This window comes from Trachypithecus francoisi, unplaced genomic scaffold (genome assembly GCF_009764315.1).
Source record: "Trachypithecus francoisi isolate TF-2019V2 unplaced genomic scaffold, Tfra_2.0 Lachesis_group4, whole genome shotgun sequence".
Taxonomy (NCBI): domain Eukaryota; kingdom Metazoa; phylum Chordata; class Mammalia; order Primates; family Cercopithecidae; genus Trachypithecus; species Trachypithecus francoisi.
In genome coordinates, this window is record NW_022681469.1 from 126,740,454 (window position 1) to 126,753,699 (window position 13,246).

At 42.2% G+C, this 13,246-nt stretch overlaps 2 protein-coding genes across 14 annotated transcripts in view; both read right to left on the reverse strand.

Moving 5' to 3' along the window:
• The window catches only part of RABGEF1 (RAB guanine nucleotide exchange factor 1), a 1,203,668-nt gene that overhangs the window by 554,169 nt on the left and 636,253 nt on the right, over positions 1–13,246 (reverse strand). The gene's annotated exons all lie outside the window — the stretch shown is intronic.
• CRCP (CGRP receptor component) overlaps positions 1–13,246 on the reverse strand; it is a 344,305-nt gene that overhangs the window by 18,349 nt on the left and 312,710 nt on the right. Inside the window, exons 2-4 of one of the 2 annotated variants that reach the window (XM_033193419.1) lie at positions 10,177–10,213; positions 7,207–7,305; positions 3,856–3,950 (exon numbers count right to left, since the gene is read on the reverse strand). In XM_033193419.1, coding sequence (XP_033049310.1) covers positions 3,856–3,950; positions 7,207–7,305; positions 10,177–10,213 — 231 coding nt within the window. The remainder of the gene's footprint in view (positions 1–3,855; positions 3,951–7,206; positions 7,306–10,176; positions 10,214–13,246) is intronic. The other variant, XM_033193417.1, reaches the window with a different exon arrangement.

Consider the following 13,246-nt stretch of genomic DNA (forward strand, 5'->3'; position numbering starts at 1 on the left):
TCATACTTAATGGTGAAGGCCGGACTGTATTCCCTTAATATCAGGGACAAGCTGAGGATGTCTGCTCTCACCACTCCTACTCAACATCGTCCTGGAGGCCCGAGCTGGGGCAATGAAATAAGAAAAAGAAGGAAAAGGCATACAGATGAGAAAGAAGTAAAACTCTGTTTGCAAACACCATGACTGTCTGCATAGAAAATCCTAAAGAATATACTAAAAAAGTTCCTGGAACTAATAAGTGGATTTTTCAAGGCTTGAGGGCATAAGATCAATATAAAGTCAGCTGTATTTCTATATCAGCAATCAACAACTGGAAATGAACACCATTTACAATAGCATGCAAAATTATGAAATAGGTATAAATCTAAAAAATTTGTGCAGAACCTATATGCTACACTGTTTTCAGGGACTAGAAGGTTCATGGTGGGTTTTTTTTTAACCTTTGATCTTAAATTATTATTATGAGTTTTTTTTGTTTGCTTGTTTGTTTTGAGACAGAGTCTCGCTGTGTCACCAGGCTGGAGTGCAGTGGTGCGATCTCAGCTCACTGCAACCTCCATCTCTCAGGTTCAAGTGATTCTCCTGCCTCAGACGCCAGAGTAGCTGGGACTACAGGCGCCCCCGCCACCACTCCTGGCTAAGTTTTTGTATTTTTAGTAGAGACAGGGTTTCACCATGTTGGCCAGGATGGTCTCGATCTCTTGACCTTGTGATCCACCTGCCTTGGCCTCCCAAAGTGCTGGGATTACAGGCGTGAGACACTGCACCTGGCCGATCTTAAATTATTAATATTGTCAAAATGTCAATTCTTCCCCAAAACTGACCTATAGATGTAACACAATCCCAATCAGAATCTCAGCAGGATTTGTTCCGGATATCAACAAGTCAATTCAAAAACGTATACATAGGCCAGGCACGGTAGTTTACGCCTGAAATGCTAGCACTTTGGGTGGCTGAAGCAGGAGGATCACCTGAGGTCAGGAGTTCAAGACCAGCCTGGCCAATACAGTGAAATCCCATCTCTACTAAAAATACAAAATTGGGCCCGGGGGCGGTGGCTCACGTCTGTAACCCCAGCACTTTGGGAGGCCAAGGCGGGCGGATCACAAGGTCAGGAGATCGAGACCATCCTGGCTAACATGGTGAAACTCTGTCTCTACTAAAAATTCAAAAAATTAGCCAGGCTTGGTGGTGGGCACCTGTGGTCCCAGCTACTCGGGAGGCTGAGGCAGGAGAATGGCGTGAACCCAGGAGGCAGAGCTTGCAGTGAGCCAAGATCGCGCCACAGCACTCCACCCTGGGTGACAGCGAGACTCTATCTCAAAAAAAAAAAAAAAAATTAAAAAAAATAAAAACACAAAATTGGCCAGGCACGGTGGCTCATGCCTGTAATCCCAGCACTTTGAGAGGTTGAGGTGGACGGATCATCTGAGGTTGGGAGTTTGAGAAAAGTCTGACCAACATGGAGAAACCACGTCTCCACTAAAAATACAAACTTAGCCAAGAGTGGTGGCACATGCCTGTAATCCCAGCTACTGTGGAGGCTGAGGCAGGAGGAATCACTTGAACCTGACGGTGGAGGTTGCGGTGAGCTGAGATCGTGCCATTGCACTCCAGCATGAACTCACAAGAGCGAAACTCCATCTCAAAAAAACAGACAAAACAAAACAAAAAAAACTGGGCTAGTTTTCTTCTCATGTAAACCCTTGGTCTATGACGTTTTCGATTGTAATAGATTGAACTCATTCCAGACAAAGAAAAAGAACTGGACACTGCAAGAACTCACAGAATACAATCAAGCCACTTTTGCCTCAAGCAAACACAAACATCAAAGGACTTCACTGATCAACTTTATAAAAAATACTTTAACATGTAAATCCTACTTTTTATTCAATTTGGTCTGAATTCGGGGAGTAGGGGTAATGCGATAGGTCATACAAACTGGGACTCCAAGAAAAGATTATTCATTTTTTTTTTTTTTTGAGACGGAATTTTGCTCTTGTTGCCCAAGCTGGAGTGCAATGGCGTGATCTTGGCTCACCACCAGCTCACTGGCTCACCGCAACCTCCGCCTCCCAGGTTCAAGAAATTCTCCTGCCTCAGCCTTCCTAGTAGCTTGGATTACAGGCATGTGCCACCACGCCCAGCTAATTTTGTATTTTTAGTAGAGATGGGGTTTCTCCATGCTGGTCTCGAACTCCTGATCTCAGGTGATCCGCCCGCCTCGGCCTCCCAAAGTGCTGGGATTACAGGCATGAGCCACCGCACCCGGCCAAGAAAAGATTTTTACACCCCATTAAGATTTGTTCCTCATGGCACATGTACACGTGTAACAAACCTGCACGCTGTGCACATGTACCCTAGAACTTAAAGTTAATAAAAATAAATGAATAAATAAATAAATAAATAAATAAGGAAGGCAGGTCTTCTCCTGCATTTACTCAGTCAAACCAGAGTTAGTACTTGATTAATATAATATTTCAATTCTGTCTTGTTTTTTCCCCATTTCTACCACATTATCACATTTCCTTCCTTTCAAAACAATTTAACTTATTTTACTAACATTTTGAGATCAGCTCGTGACATTTAATGTTCTCAATAATTAGAGAAGAATTAATTTCATTAGCCTAGAATACACTCACTTGTGTTTCTAAATTAGTAAGCTCATTTTCATCCAGATAATGGAAGGCTAGAGGGGTCCTGCTTTAAGAGTAGAACTATTGGTTCTACCAATTTTGGTTTGGAGGCACTGTGTAGGTAAGAACAAAGTGGCCCTGATCCTCAGCTCTTGGAGTAAAGTGCTCTGTAAAGTTTATCTGAATTGAATCGTTAGGGTAGAGGCAGTGTTAATAATATAGAAATGTTTGGCCCTGTTCACAGTAATGATTAATAAATAAGGTTGCATCATTTATGGCTTCTGGAGTCCATAAACGACATCTACACATATTGTTTCCATGAAGACACCACCCTTCACCCTTGCCCCAGCCTTGTGAGTTTAGCAGATGATCCTTATCTCAGTGGTGAGGATAATGAAACTCAGAGAGGTCAAATACCTTTTCCAAGGTCATGGTGCTAGTAAGGGACAGAAACTGGACTACAGCCCAGGTTCCCCAATTCCAATCTTGTCATGCTATGGTCAGATGCTAGCAGTTGGGAGTTAGCAGATATAAATAAACTGTATTTTGGCCCATTTGATTGAGATCTCTACCCATGACCTAAATTTGCCTTCTTTTTCATGAGGCATTTCCATTTCCCCTCACCCGTCTTTTCTGAGAATGTAAATTAATCTCTGCTAATTTTGCCGAATAAGCAGGCACACTAATACAGTATCACTAGGAGAAATGAACTTTCTTCATTGATTAAAAAAAAAAAGAAAAAAGATTTGTTCCTTACACTAGTCCCTATGTCTAACTTTCAGTTGTTTCATCTACAATAATATAATCCTCCTTTAAATCCAAACCCAGCTGAGTATCAATACACCATAGCTTCGAATGGCTTTCCTCGGCCATCATTTCACCATGTGTCACTCTCTTCCTACTTAAGAGATTTACGGCCGGGTGCGGTGGCTCAAGCCTGTAATCCCAGCACTTTGGGAGGCCGAGATGGGCGGATTACAAGGTCAGGAGATTGAGACCATCCTGGCTAACCCGGTGAAACCCTGTCTCTACTAAAAAATACAAAAAATTAGCCAGGCGAGGTGGCGGTCGCCTGTAGTCCCAGCTACTCGGGAGGCTGAGGCAGGAGAATGGCGTAAACCCGGGAGGCGGAGCTTGCAGTGAGCTGAGATCCGGCCACAGCACTCCAGCCTGGGTGGCAGAGTGAGACTCCATCTCAAAAAAAAAGAGATTTACTTACTTGGTCAACTTGTGGCTTTTCATTGCTGTGAGAAATTCTCTGACAATCTCAGGACTCTGGTGCCTGCATGGTGTTTTTGATATGTATTTTAACGTCTGGAAAAAAAGAAAAAGCCAAGCATAAGACAACCCTGAATGAGAAAAAAACGAAGGAAATGGCTGTAATTAAAATTCTAAAATTTTGTTTTTAAAAATCCTGTAGAGGCTGGGCATGGTGGCTCACACCTGTAATCCCAGCACTTTGGGAGGCCGAGGTGGCCAAATCACCTGAAGTCAGAAGTTCGAGACCAGCCTGGCCACCATGGTGAAACCTCATCTCTACCAAAAATACAAAAAATTAGCTGGGTGTGGTGGTGCATGCCTGTAATCCCAGCTACTAGGGAGGCTGAGGCAAGAGAAACACTTGAACCCGGAAGACAGAGGTTGCAGTGAGCCGAGATTGCACCACAGCACTCCAGCCTGGGCGACAGAGTCTGAGACTCTGTCTCAAAAAAAAAAAGGAAAGAAAAGAAAATAAAATCCTATATAAAACAAAGAGGCATTCAGGAGAACCAATCTTCATGTAATTGGAATTCCTGAAAGAGAAAATCAGTAGCTAGAACAAGAAGAATAATTAATGAAATTTTAGAAGAAAATTTTTCCGATTTCAAAAAAAAAAACTCAATCTGACAATTGTGCTATCATATTTTAAACAATTTTTTTAAAGAGGGGGAACCCAAAGAATAAAATAAATTGCCATGAGTCTACATGGATATATATGAGTGAATAAAATCATGGGTAGAAAGATACAACTTTTACTTTTTTTTTTTTTTTGAGACAGAGTCTCAGAGTCTCGCTCTGTTGCCCAGGCTGGAGTACAGTGGTGTGATCTCCGCTCACTGCAAGCTCCACCTCCTGGGTTGACGCCATTCTCCTGCCTCAGCCTCCCCAGTAGCTGGGACTACAGGCACCTGCCACCATGCCTGGCTAATTTTTTTGTATTTTTAGTAGAGACGGGGTTTCACCCTGTTAACCAGGATGGTCTCAATCTCCTGACCTTGTGATCTGCCCGCCTAGGCCTCCCAAAGTGCTGAGATTACAGGCATGAGCCACTGTGCCCAGCCAGAAGAGACAACTTTTTCTTACGGAAGAATTCTAACTCATATGAGCTGGGTACAGTGGTGCACACCTGTAATCCCAGCACTATGGGAGGCCAAGGCGGGAAGATCACTTGAGCCCAGGAGTTTGAGACCAGCCTGAACAACACAGTAAAATCTTGCCTCTTAAAATAAAAAAAAAATTGTATCTAATAAGCATAGAAAGAATGAGAAAAATTATAAATCACTCTCAGGCAATTGTACCATAGTCATAACTACTGCAGGAAAGATCCACCAATGAATGCTAAAATTGATGGTTAAAAGCTTATGGAAGGGTAGGCTGTTTTCCTAGCCTCAAAGCATCGCCCACGAAGTATTTTTTAATTACTGTGGTGGTTTTAACATATATCCACAAATTCTTTGACATCCCTCCCTTCAAGAGGTGGAGCTTAATCTCCCCCTTCCCCTTGAATATGGGCTGATCTTGGTGAATCCTTTCTAACATAATATGGAAATGAAGAAACAGTAGCTTTACAGTGGAGAAACCGGGCAGATACCATCTTAACCAAATGACCAAAGTTAATAACATTAGCCATAAGAAACATCGACATCAGCCAGGCGTGGTGGCTCACGCCTGTAATCCCAGTACTTTGGGAGGCAGAGGCAGGCAGATCACAAGGTCAGGAGACTGAGACCATCCTGGCTAACACGGTGAAACCCCGTTTCTACTAAAAAAATACAAAAAATTAGCTGGGCATGGTGGCGAGCACTTGTAGTCCCAGCTACTTGGGAAGCTGAGGCAGGAAAATGGCGTGAACCCAGGAGGCGAAGGTTGCAGTGAGCCGAAATTGCGCCACTGCACTCCAGCCTGGGCAACAGAGTGAGACTCCGTCCGCCCCCCCGAAAAAAAAGAAACATCAATATCATGTACCCTGAGATACCATGACATGAGAAGGGGAGATCACCTCTGTGGTACTCTTCCTCAAAAGCCATAGGTTCTGGGTAATCATAAGAAAATATCGGACAATCACAAATCAAGGGATGTTCTATAAAATACTTGACCAGCCCTTCACAAGTGTCAAGGAAGACAAAGGAAGAGTAAGGATACAGATCGAATGACATTATGGAGACACGTTAACTAAATACAAAATGGTATCCTGAATTGAATCCTGGAACCCAGAAGACAGCAATGGGAAAACAAGGTATTCAAATAAAATTTTAGCTTAGTTTAGCAGTATGTACCACTGTTAATTTCTTGGTTTTGATCACTGTACCATGGTTATGTAAGATGTTAACATCAGAGAAAACTATGGGAAAGGTACATGAAAACTCCCAGCACTGTCTCTACAACTTTTATGTAAGAGAAAAATGGCTGGGTGCGGTGGCTCACACCTATAATTCGAGAACTTTGGGAGCCCGAGATTAGTGGATCACCTGAGGTCAGGAGTTTGATACCAGTCTGACCAACACGGAGAAACCCCTTCTCTACTAAAAATACAAAATTAGCCAGGCAAGGTCGTGCATGCCTGTAATCCCAGCTACTCAGGAGTCTGAGGCAGGACAATCGCTTAAACCTGGGAGGCAGAGGCTGTGGTGAGCCGAGATCACACCATTGCATTCCAGCCTGGGCAACAAGAGCGAGACTCCATCTCCAAAAAAAAAGAAAAATGATTTCAAAATAAAGGTTTTATTTTTTTTTAATTGATTCGCAATGGTCTGATATTTTCTCATGATTACACAGAATTTGTGGCTTTTGAGGAAGAATACAGATATAATTTGGGAGGAATTATAATTACATATTTTGGGAGGAATCTGAAACTTTATAAAATAAACAATAGCCTTAAGAGTCTAAGTCCCCACCACTTTGGAAAGATGCGGTGATAAGATAGCTTGAGCCCAAGGGTTTGAGACCACCCTGGACAACAACAAAAAAATTAGCCAGGCATGACGGTGCTTGCCCATAGTCCCAGCTACTTGGGAAGCTGAGCTGGGAGCACCACTTGAGCCTAGGAGGTTGAAGCTGCAGTGAGCTGTGATCCCCTTTCAAGGAGAAGTGAGGGCAATGTTTTACACTATTCCTTCTAATTCTGTAGCTGGCTAAACTCTACACTTGACCAAACTCCTCCCACTTTTATAAACAGAATAAAAATCAGGTTACAGTAAAACTATTCAGATCAGATAAAAGGCGATCTTGATTTTGGCAGCCAGTCATCAGCAGAATAAACCCCCCTCCCTCAGTGGTACTTTAGGTAGGTCTGCCAGAAGCCCAGGCTTACTTCATAGGTGATAGTGTTCAAGTTCTGTTGTCCAGAGCTGTGTTTATTCTTTCCACTTTCTTTACGCTGTTCTTTCAGATCAGTTAGTAAATGAAACACCTAGGAGGAGATACAAAAAAGATGTTTATGAATAAATTTGAGAAATATATCTATCCAAGGTCAGTGGTTTTGAAGGATAAACAGGAAAGTGTAGTACTTCCTTTTACCCGCCCATTACGCAGCTTCCAACTCTTGGATTTGAGCAAATATGAGTCCCAGAGGCAGATGACATAAAAAAAAAAAATGCTCTTTTATATAAGCCAAATAATCGAAGTTCATTAATTTACTTAAAATTAAAATTAAATTACCTAAAATATTTCAAATATGGCCGGGCGCGGTGGCTCACGCCTGTAATCCCAGCACTTTGGGAGGCTGAGGCGGGCCTCGTCAGGACTGAGGTCAGGAGATCAACACCATCCTAGCTAACATGGTGAAACCCTGTGTCTACTAAAAATACAAAAATTAGCCAGGCCTGGTGGCGGGCACCTGTAGTCCCAGCTACTCGGGAGGCTGAGGCAGGAGAATGGCATGAACCCAGGAGGCAGAGGTTGCAGTGAGCTGAGATCGCGCCACTGCACTCCAATCTGGGCGACAGAGCAAGACTCCGTCACAAAAAAAAAAAAAAAAAAAATTCAAATATTTCTGATCAATATACACATCACTAATCTCTTCTGATCTCAAAAATAGACTATTTGAAAGCAAATTTTCTTAAAACAAATATTTTGTTAAAAAAGAATTCTGCTTCTTTAGTATAAAAATCTAACATAGGCCGGGCACAGTGGCTTACACCTTTAATCCCAGCACTTTGGGAGGCCAAGGCAGGCAGATCACGAGGTCAGGAGATCGAGACCATCCTGGCTAACACAGGGAAACCCCGTCTCTACTAAAAATACAAAAAAAATTAGCCGGGCGCGATGGCGGGCACCTGTAGTCCCAGCTACTTGGGAGGCTGAGGCAGGAGAATGGCGTGAACCCAGGAGGCAGAGCTTGCAGTGAGCCGAGATCATGCCACTGAACTCCAGCCTGGGCGACAGATTGAGATTCCATCTCAAAAAAATCTAACATAATAATTTCTTTCTGGAAAAGAAAAATTTTGAGGCAAGTGATAAAACAGAGTACCAAAAAAACAGGAAGAAAAAATGCTATAGATTTTTAGAAGTAAACTTTCCCCACAAGGATAAAACATACATGCATTAGTGCTGGGGGCAGGGGGGAATCTCAATCTCATTCCTGTTTTAGAGATTCTACCAGAGAAGTGAAGAAAATGCAGGCTCACACACCATTACTAGATACAATGGAACCCCTTTCATCTGCTGTTCCTTTCAGAAATAGTGACATGAGATCAATGAATGCAGTGTTTCCCCAACGGATAAAACACCCAAACACCTAGCAAAGTCCAACCTGGACAAGGAGGCTCCTAAAAGCCAAAGGCTTGGCCAACAACCACTCAACCATTTCCTTCCTGTTCTAAGCTGCAACCACTTTAGGGAGGAAAGAATATGGCCAACTCTCTGTTTATTCTACTACTTTCTCTTCTTTAGGGGGAATGTGGGGGCGGGGAAGGGCAGTTACTTTCTTTTTGCTGTCTTCAACTCTGGGAGCTTTTCTTGTGGGGGGACAGGGTCTCAAAGGCTGTCTCCCAGGCTGGAGTACAGTGGTGATCACTGTAACTTCAAACTCCTAGGCTCAAGGGAACCTCCCCTCTGCCTTCCAAGTAGCTAGGACCACAGTAGGTGTCTGTTACCACGCCCAGCTAATTTATTTTTTAAGAGCAGGGGGTCTTGCTATGTTTCCCAGGCTGATCTCTAACTCATAGCCTCAAGTAATCCACTCTCTTTGGCCTTCCAAAGTGCTGAGATTACAGGCATGAGCCACCGTACTTAACCTACTACCTTCTAGACCTCCTCTGAGTCTTCCTGAGTTTAGACTCCGGCACATGGAAAATTCACCGTCAAGGTAGAAATGGTTCTTTCTACACCTGGAGCGAGCCTATCAGATGGTTTTGCTAGTGCCAAATAGGAGGCAAAAATACTGGAATATCTCCTCTCTTACCAACCTTTTTCCTTCTTTTCCTTTCCCAAGCAACCCTACACTAAGCCCAAAAAATTATAAATTTGTTAATTTCTACTATTCAGAAAGGTGAGTCAACTAAACTCACTTTCAAAATAATGATGTTAATACCCAAAAGACTATTTGAAGATTAAAATAACAATGTATAAAAGCATTACGACTATATAAATAATAAATATCAAGGGTGATCATTACGAAAAAGCATAAATATTTTAATGGGAAATTGTGCAGAAACAGCTCTAAAATAGATGCTTCTATCTTATGACTACATCCCAAATGATTATCTAGAATCTTTGAGATTTACTGAAATTTTCCTATTCTCAATTAGATTCTTCTCCAGCTTCCCTGAAGTACTATGTATAACATATTAAGTTTAGACTATTCCAAGGTCCACCAGATGGTGCCACATGTCTTGTTTTAAAGTGGAAAATTCAAATAAATTCTTTTTTCTTTCTTTCTTTTTTTTTTTTTTTTTTGGAGACGGAGCCTGGCTGTATTGCCCAGGCTGGAGTGCAGTGGTACAATCTTGGCTCACTGCAACCTCCACTTCCCGGGTTCAAGTTATCCTCCTAATTCAGCAGGGATCCCAAGGAGCTGGGACTACAGGCACATGCCACCACACCTGGCTAATTTTTGTATTTTTAGTAAAGATGGGGTTTCACTACGTTGGCCAGGCTGGTTTTGAACTCCTGACCTCAAGTGATCCACCTGCCTCGGCCTCCCAAAGTACTGGGATTATAGGTGTGAGCCATTGCGACTGGCCTGAATCCAGTCATTTCTAACCAAAATGAATTCAACAATCCTAGTTACAAAGGGCAAATTATCAGAGAGGAAAATGTAAAATGTAACAGTTCAATTTACCTTGTAGTTACTGAGAAGTGCAGAATTGGCATCCTTCCTGAAAAAGAAAAGTAAGCTATCATCAGTCTGCGCTGACAACCCTTTCTGGGTATCAAATACAATGTCACCACTGTAAAAGAATTCCTGTCAAGATGGGGGCCGGGCGCGGTGGCTCATGCCTGTAATCCCAGCACCTTGGGAGGCCGAGGCAGGCGGATCACCAGGTCAGGAAATCAAGATCATCCTGGCTAATCAAGACCATGGTGAAACCCTGTCTCTACTGTAAATAAATAAATAAATAAATAAAATTAGCCAGGCATGGTGGCAAGGGGCCTGTAGTCCAAGCTACTTGGGAGGCTGAGGCAGGAGAATGGCATGAACCCGGGAGATGGAGCTTGCAGTGAGCCAAGATCGCACCACTGCACTCCAGCCTGGGTGGCAGAGACAGACTCCATCACAAAAAATAAAAATAAAAAAAGAATTCCTGTCAAGATGTAGTAGTCCAATTTTGGAATTTGGGGGCTACAACCTAAAACTGAAACGGAGAAATGTCTTAAGTCCACAGACTTGGGATCAAAGTGCTGTCCCATCACACAGCCATGTCCTCTCCCCATTACTATCTGCCTCCCATCAGCTACTGACATCCTGGGCTAGCCACGTCCTCCTGCTGAATCAACAGAAATGGGCCACTTAACACTAATGTCACCACTGGGAATTCCAGCCATGGTCAAGTATCCTGCCAAATATCCACCGTGCTCCAAGGGTGTTCACCACCTACAACTCCATAGGCAGAGTCAGGGTGGCAAGCAGCGGCCAAAAGCCTGGTCCCCTGTGTAACAGTTAATCCAGGCAATATGCCATCTTTCCTGAGTGAAGAAACACAATGATGTTACATATATTAAATCACAATCAATCCACCCTACAATAGCACAACAGAAAGCATTGCTTCAGCAGTCTGGAGGCAGTGCAGTATGACAAAGAACATAGTTTTGAAATCAGATTTCGGTTCATATTCTAGCTCTGTCATTTATATGCTGTGAGAGTTTTAGTTAAGTTAATTACTCCCTAAGTTTTCCTTCTAAAATAAAAATGGGATGAAACTAGTATCTAAAAGTGTGGCCTGGATTTCAGTCTGGCTCCTGAATTCTTTGGCTATGTGAATCTGGGCAGGGTACTTCATCTCATTATGCTTAAATTTCCTATCTATGAAATGCAATTATAGTATCGACCCTATAAGACTGTTCACAGGGTTCACTGGAAACATGTAAAGTACCTGGAACATAGTAAATGCTCAATAAGCACCAACGTTATCATGACCATTACCTGTGCAACTACCATTACCACCAGCTCCTCCTACCTCATCAAACTGTTATGATGAAGTGAGATAATAAATTTTAAAAGTTTAGAATAGTTATTATTTATAAGATATTATCTCAGTTAATTTTCATTAAAAACCCTGTGATGTAGAAGCTATTCGTATGATTTCTACTCTATAGAGGGGAAGCCAAGGTTCAGAAATTAAATAACTTGCTCAAGATCACACAGTAAGAACTCTAAATGAAGTAGAAGGCAACTATAAAATTGAGGAAAATGAGACTGGACTGGATGAACGGAAACTGGTAATGCAGAATCCTGAAAAATCAGGTAGAAGGGTCTGCACTTGACATAATGTGCAACAGAGACATCTGTATTTTCTTAAACCAGGAGTGTGGCGAGATGATGCAAATGGTGACCCAAGATTTCAAAAGCACGGAGCAAACAGAGAGGTGATTTCCCAGCCAATAAATAAAGCAAAACCAACAGGGGTTCACACAGGGCTCAACCTAGGCCTTAGGTCATCAGCACAGTGATGTCAGCACTGTAATCAAATCAGCTCTGTGCTACCAGTGATCCAAATGCTACCAGTGATTCAAGCTACGATTTCACAAAAGTGCTGCTTTGCCCAAATGACCACAAACACACTCAAGTCACAGAGTATCATATTTGAAAGGAACCTAACACAGGAAGGACAATGCATAATTAGTGCATGTGATGCAGTTCATTTAAAATTGAAAATGACAAATCAAACCACATGTCATCTTTGCCTACCTAATCAGGAAATCAGCCCACTGGCTTCCTCCTATCTTTGCTTGAAATTGATTTATAACTTAACTCCCTGTGCTCTCCAAAATAAGAGGTGTTAAGACATCCCAGGTGCACTGTTACAACTTCATTTCCAAATCATGGCCCCTTCTCTGTCATTCAGAATATTCCACGCTCTGGGAAATTTGTCCTTGGGCATTCCAAGTTACTACACCACTGAACAAGTCAATATTGTAATGCAAGAATCCAAAGAACACCCTCTGCCTCTTCTAGAACAAATATAAAGGAGGAAAACTCTCTTTCTCATAAGTTTTAACGAATCTGTGTTTTGGGATCAAGAGAACAATCGATGTTTACCCAGGTACTGCATTTTGCAGACTCTGGCTGACAGAAGCTGATTTATCCATTGATTTTTATCAGGAAGATAAATTTTTTTTTTAAACCCAGCCAAATACTCACAGTATAAATGCCCATGGATGCCAGGCCTTTCTTTATTTAATAAAATGTCAAGAGGTACCTTATCTACCTTTTATGAAGTCCTAAATGAGCTGTATGTATGGGAAATTTTTTTAAAGGCAGTTTTTATTCTTGAGAAGTGACTGTAACCACCACTAAATGACAGATTGTTGGCAACAGGATACGGTGAAACCGGACAGACATCAACTTAATCAAGTTATCCAATTTCACAGCACCAATGATGTGACGCATGAGAAACACACATCCCTCAGAGTAATCCAGCCCCAAGATGTTTCATTCAAATCTATCCATGGGATACAATCAGAGAATTCCAAACTGAGGAACAATCTTCAAAACAACTGGGTTAGATTCAGACTCTTCAAATATCAGTGTCATTTGTCACGGTGCCCATGTCACAAAAAGAAGCTAAGGAAACTTCCAGAGTAAAGGAAATTAAAGAAACATGACATCTAAATGCGATGTGCAGTTCTTCACTGGATCCTGAATTGGGAGGAGAAAGAACAGTATTAGGACAACTGAAGGAATGTGAATT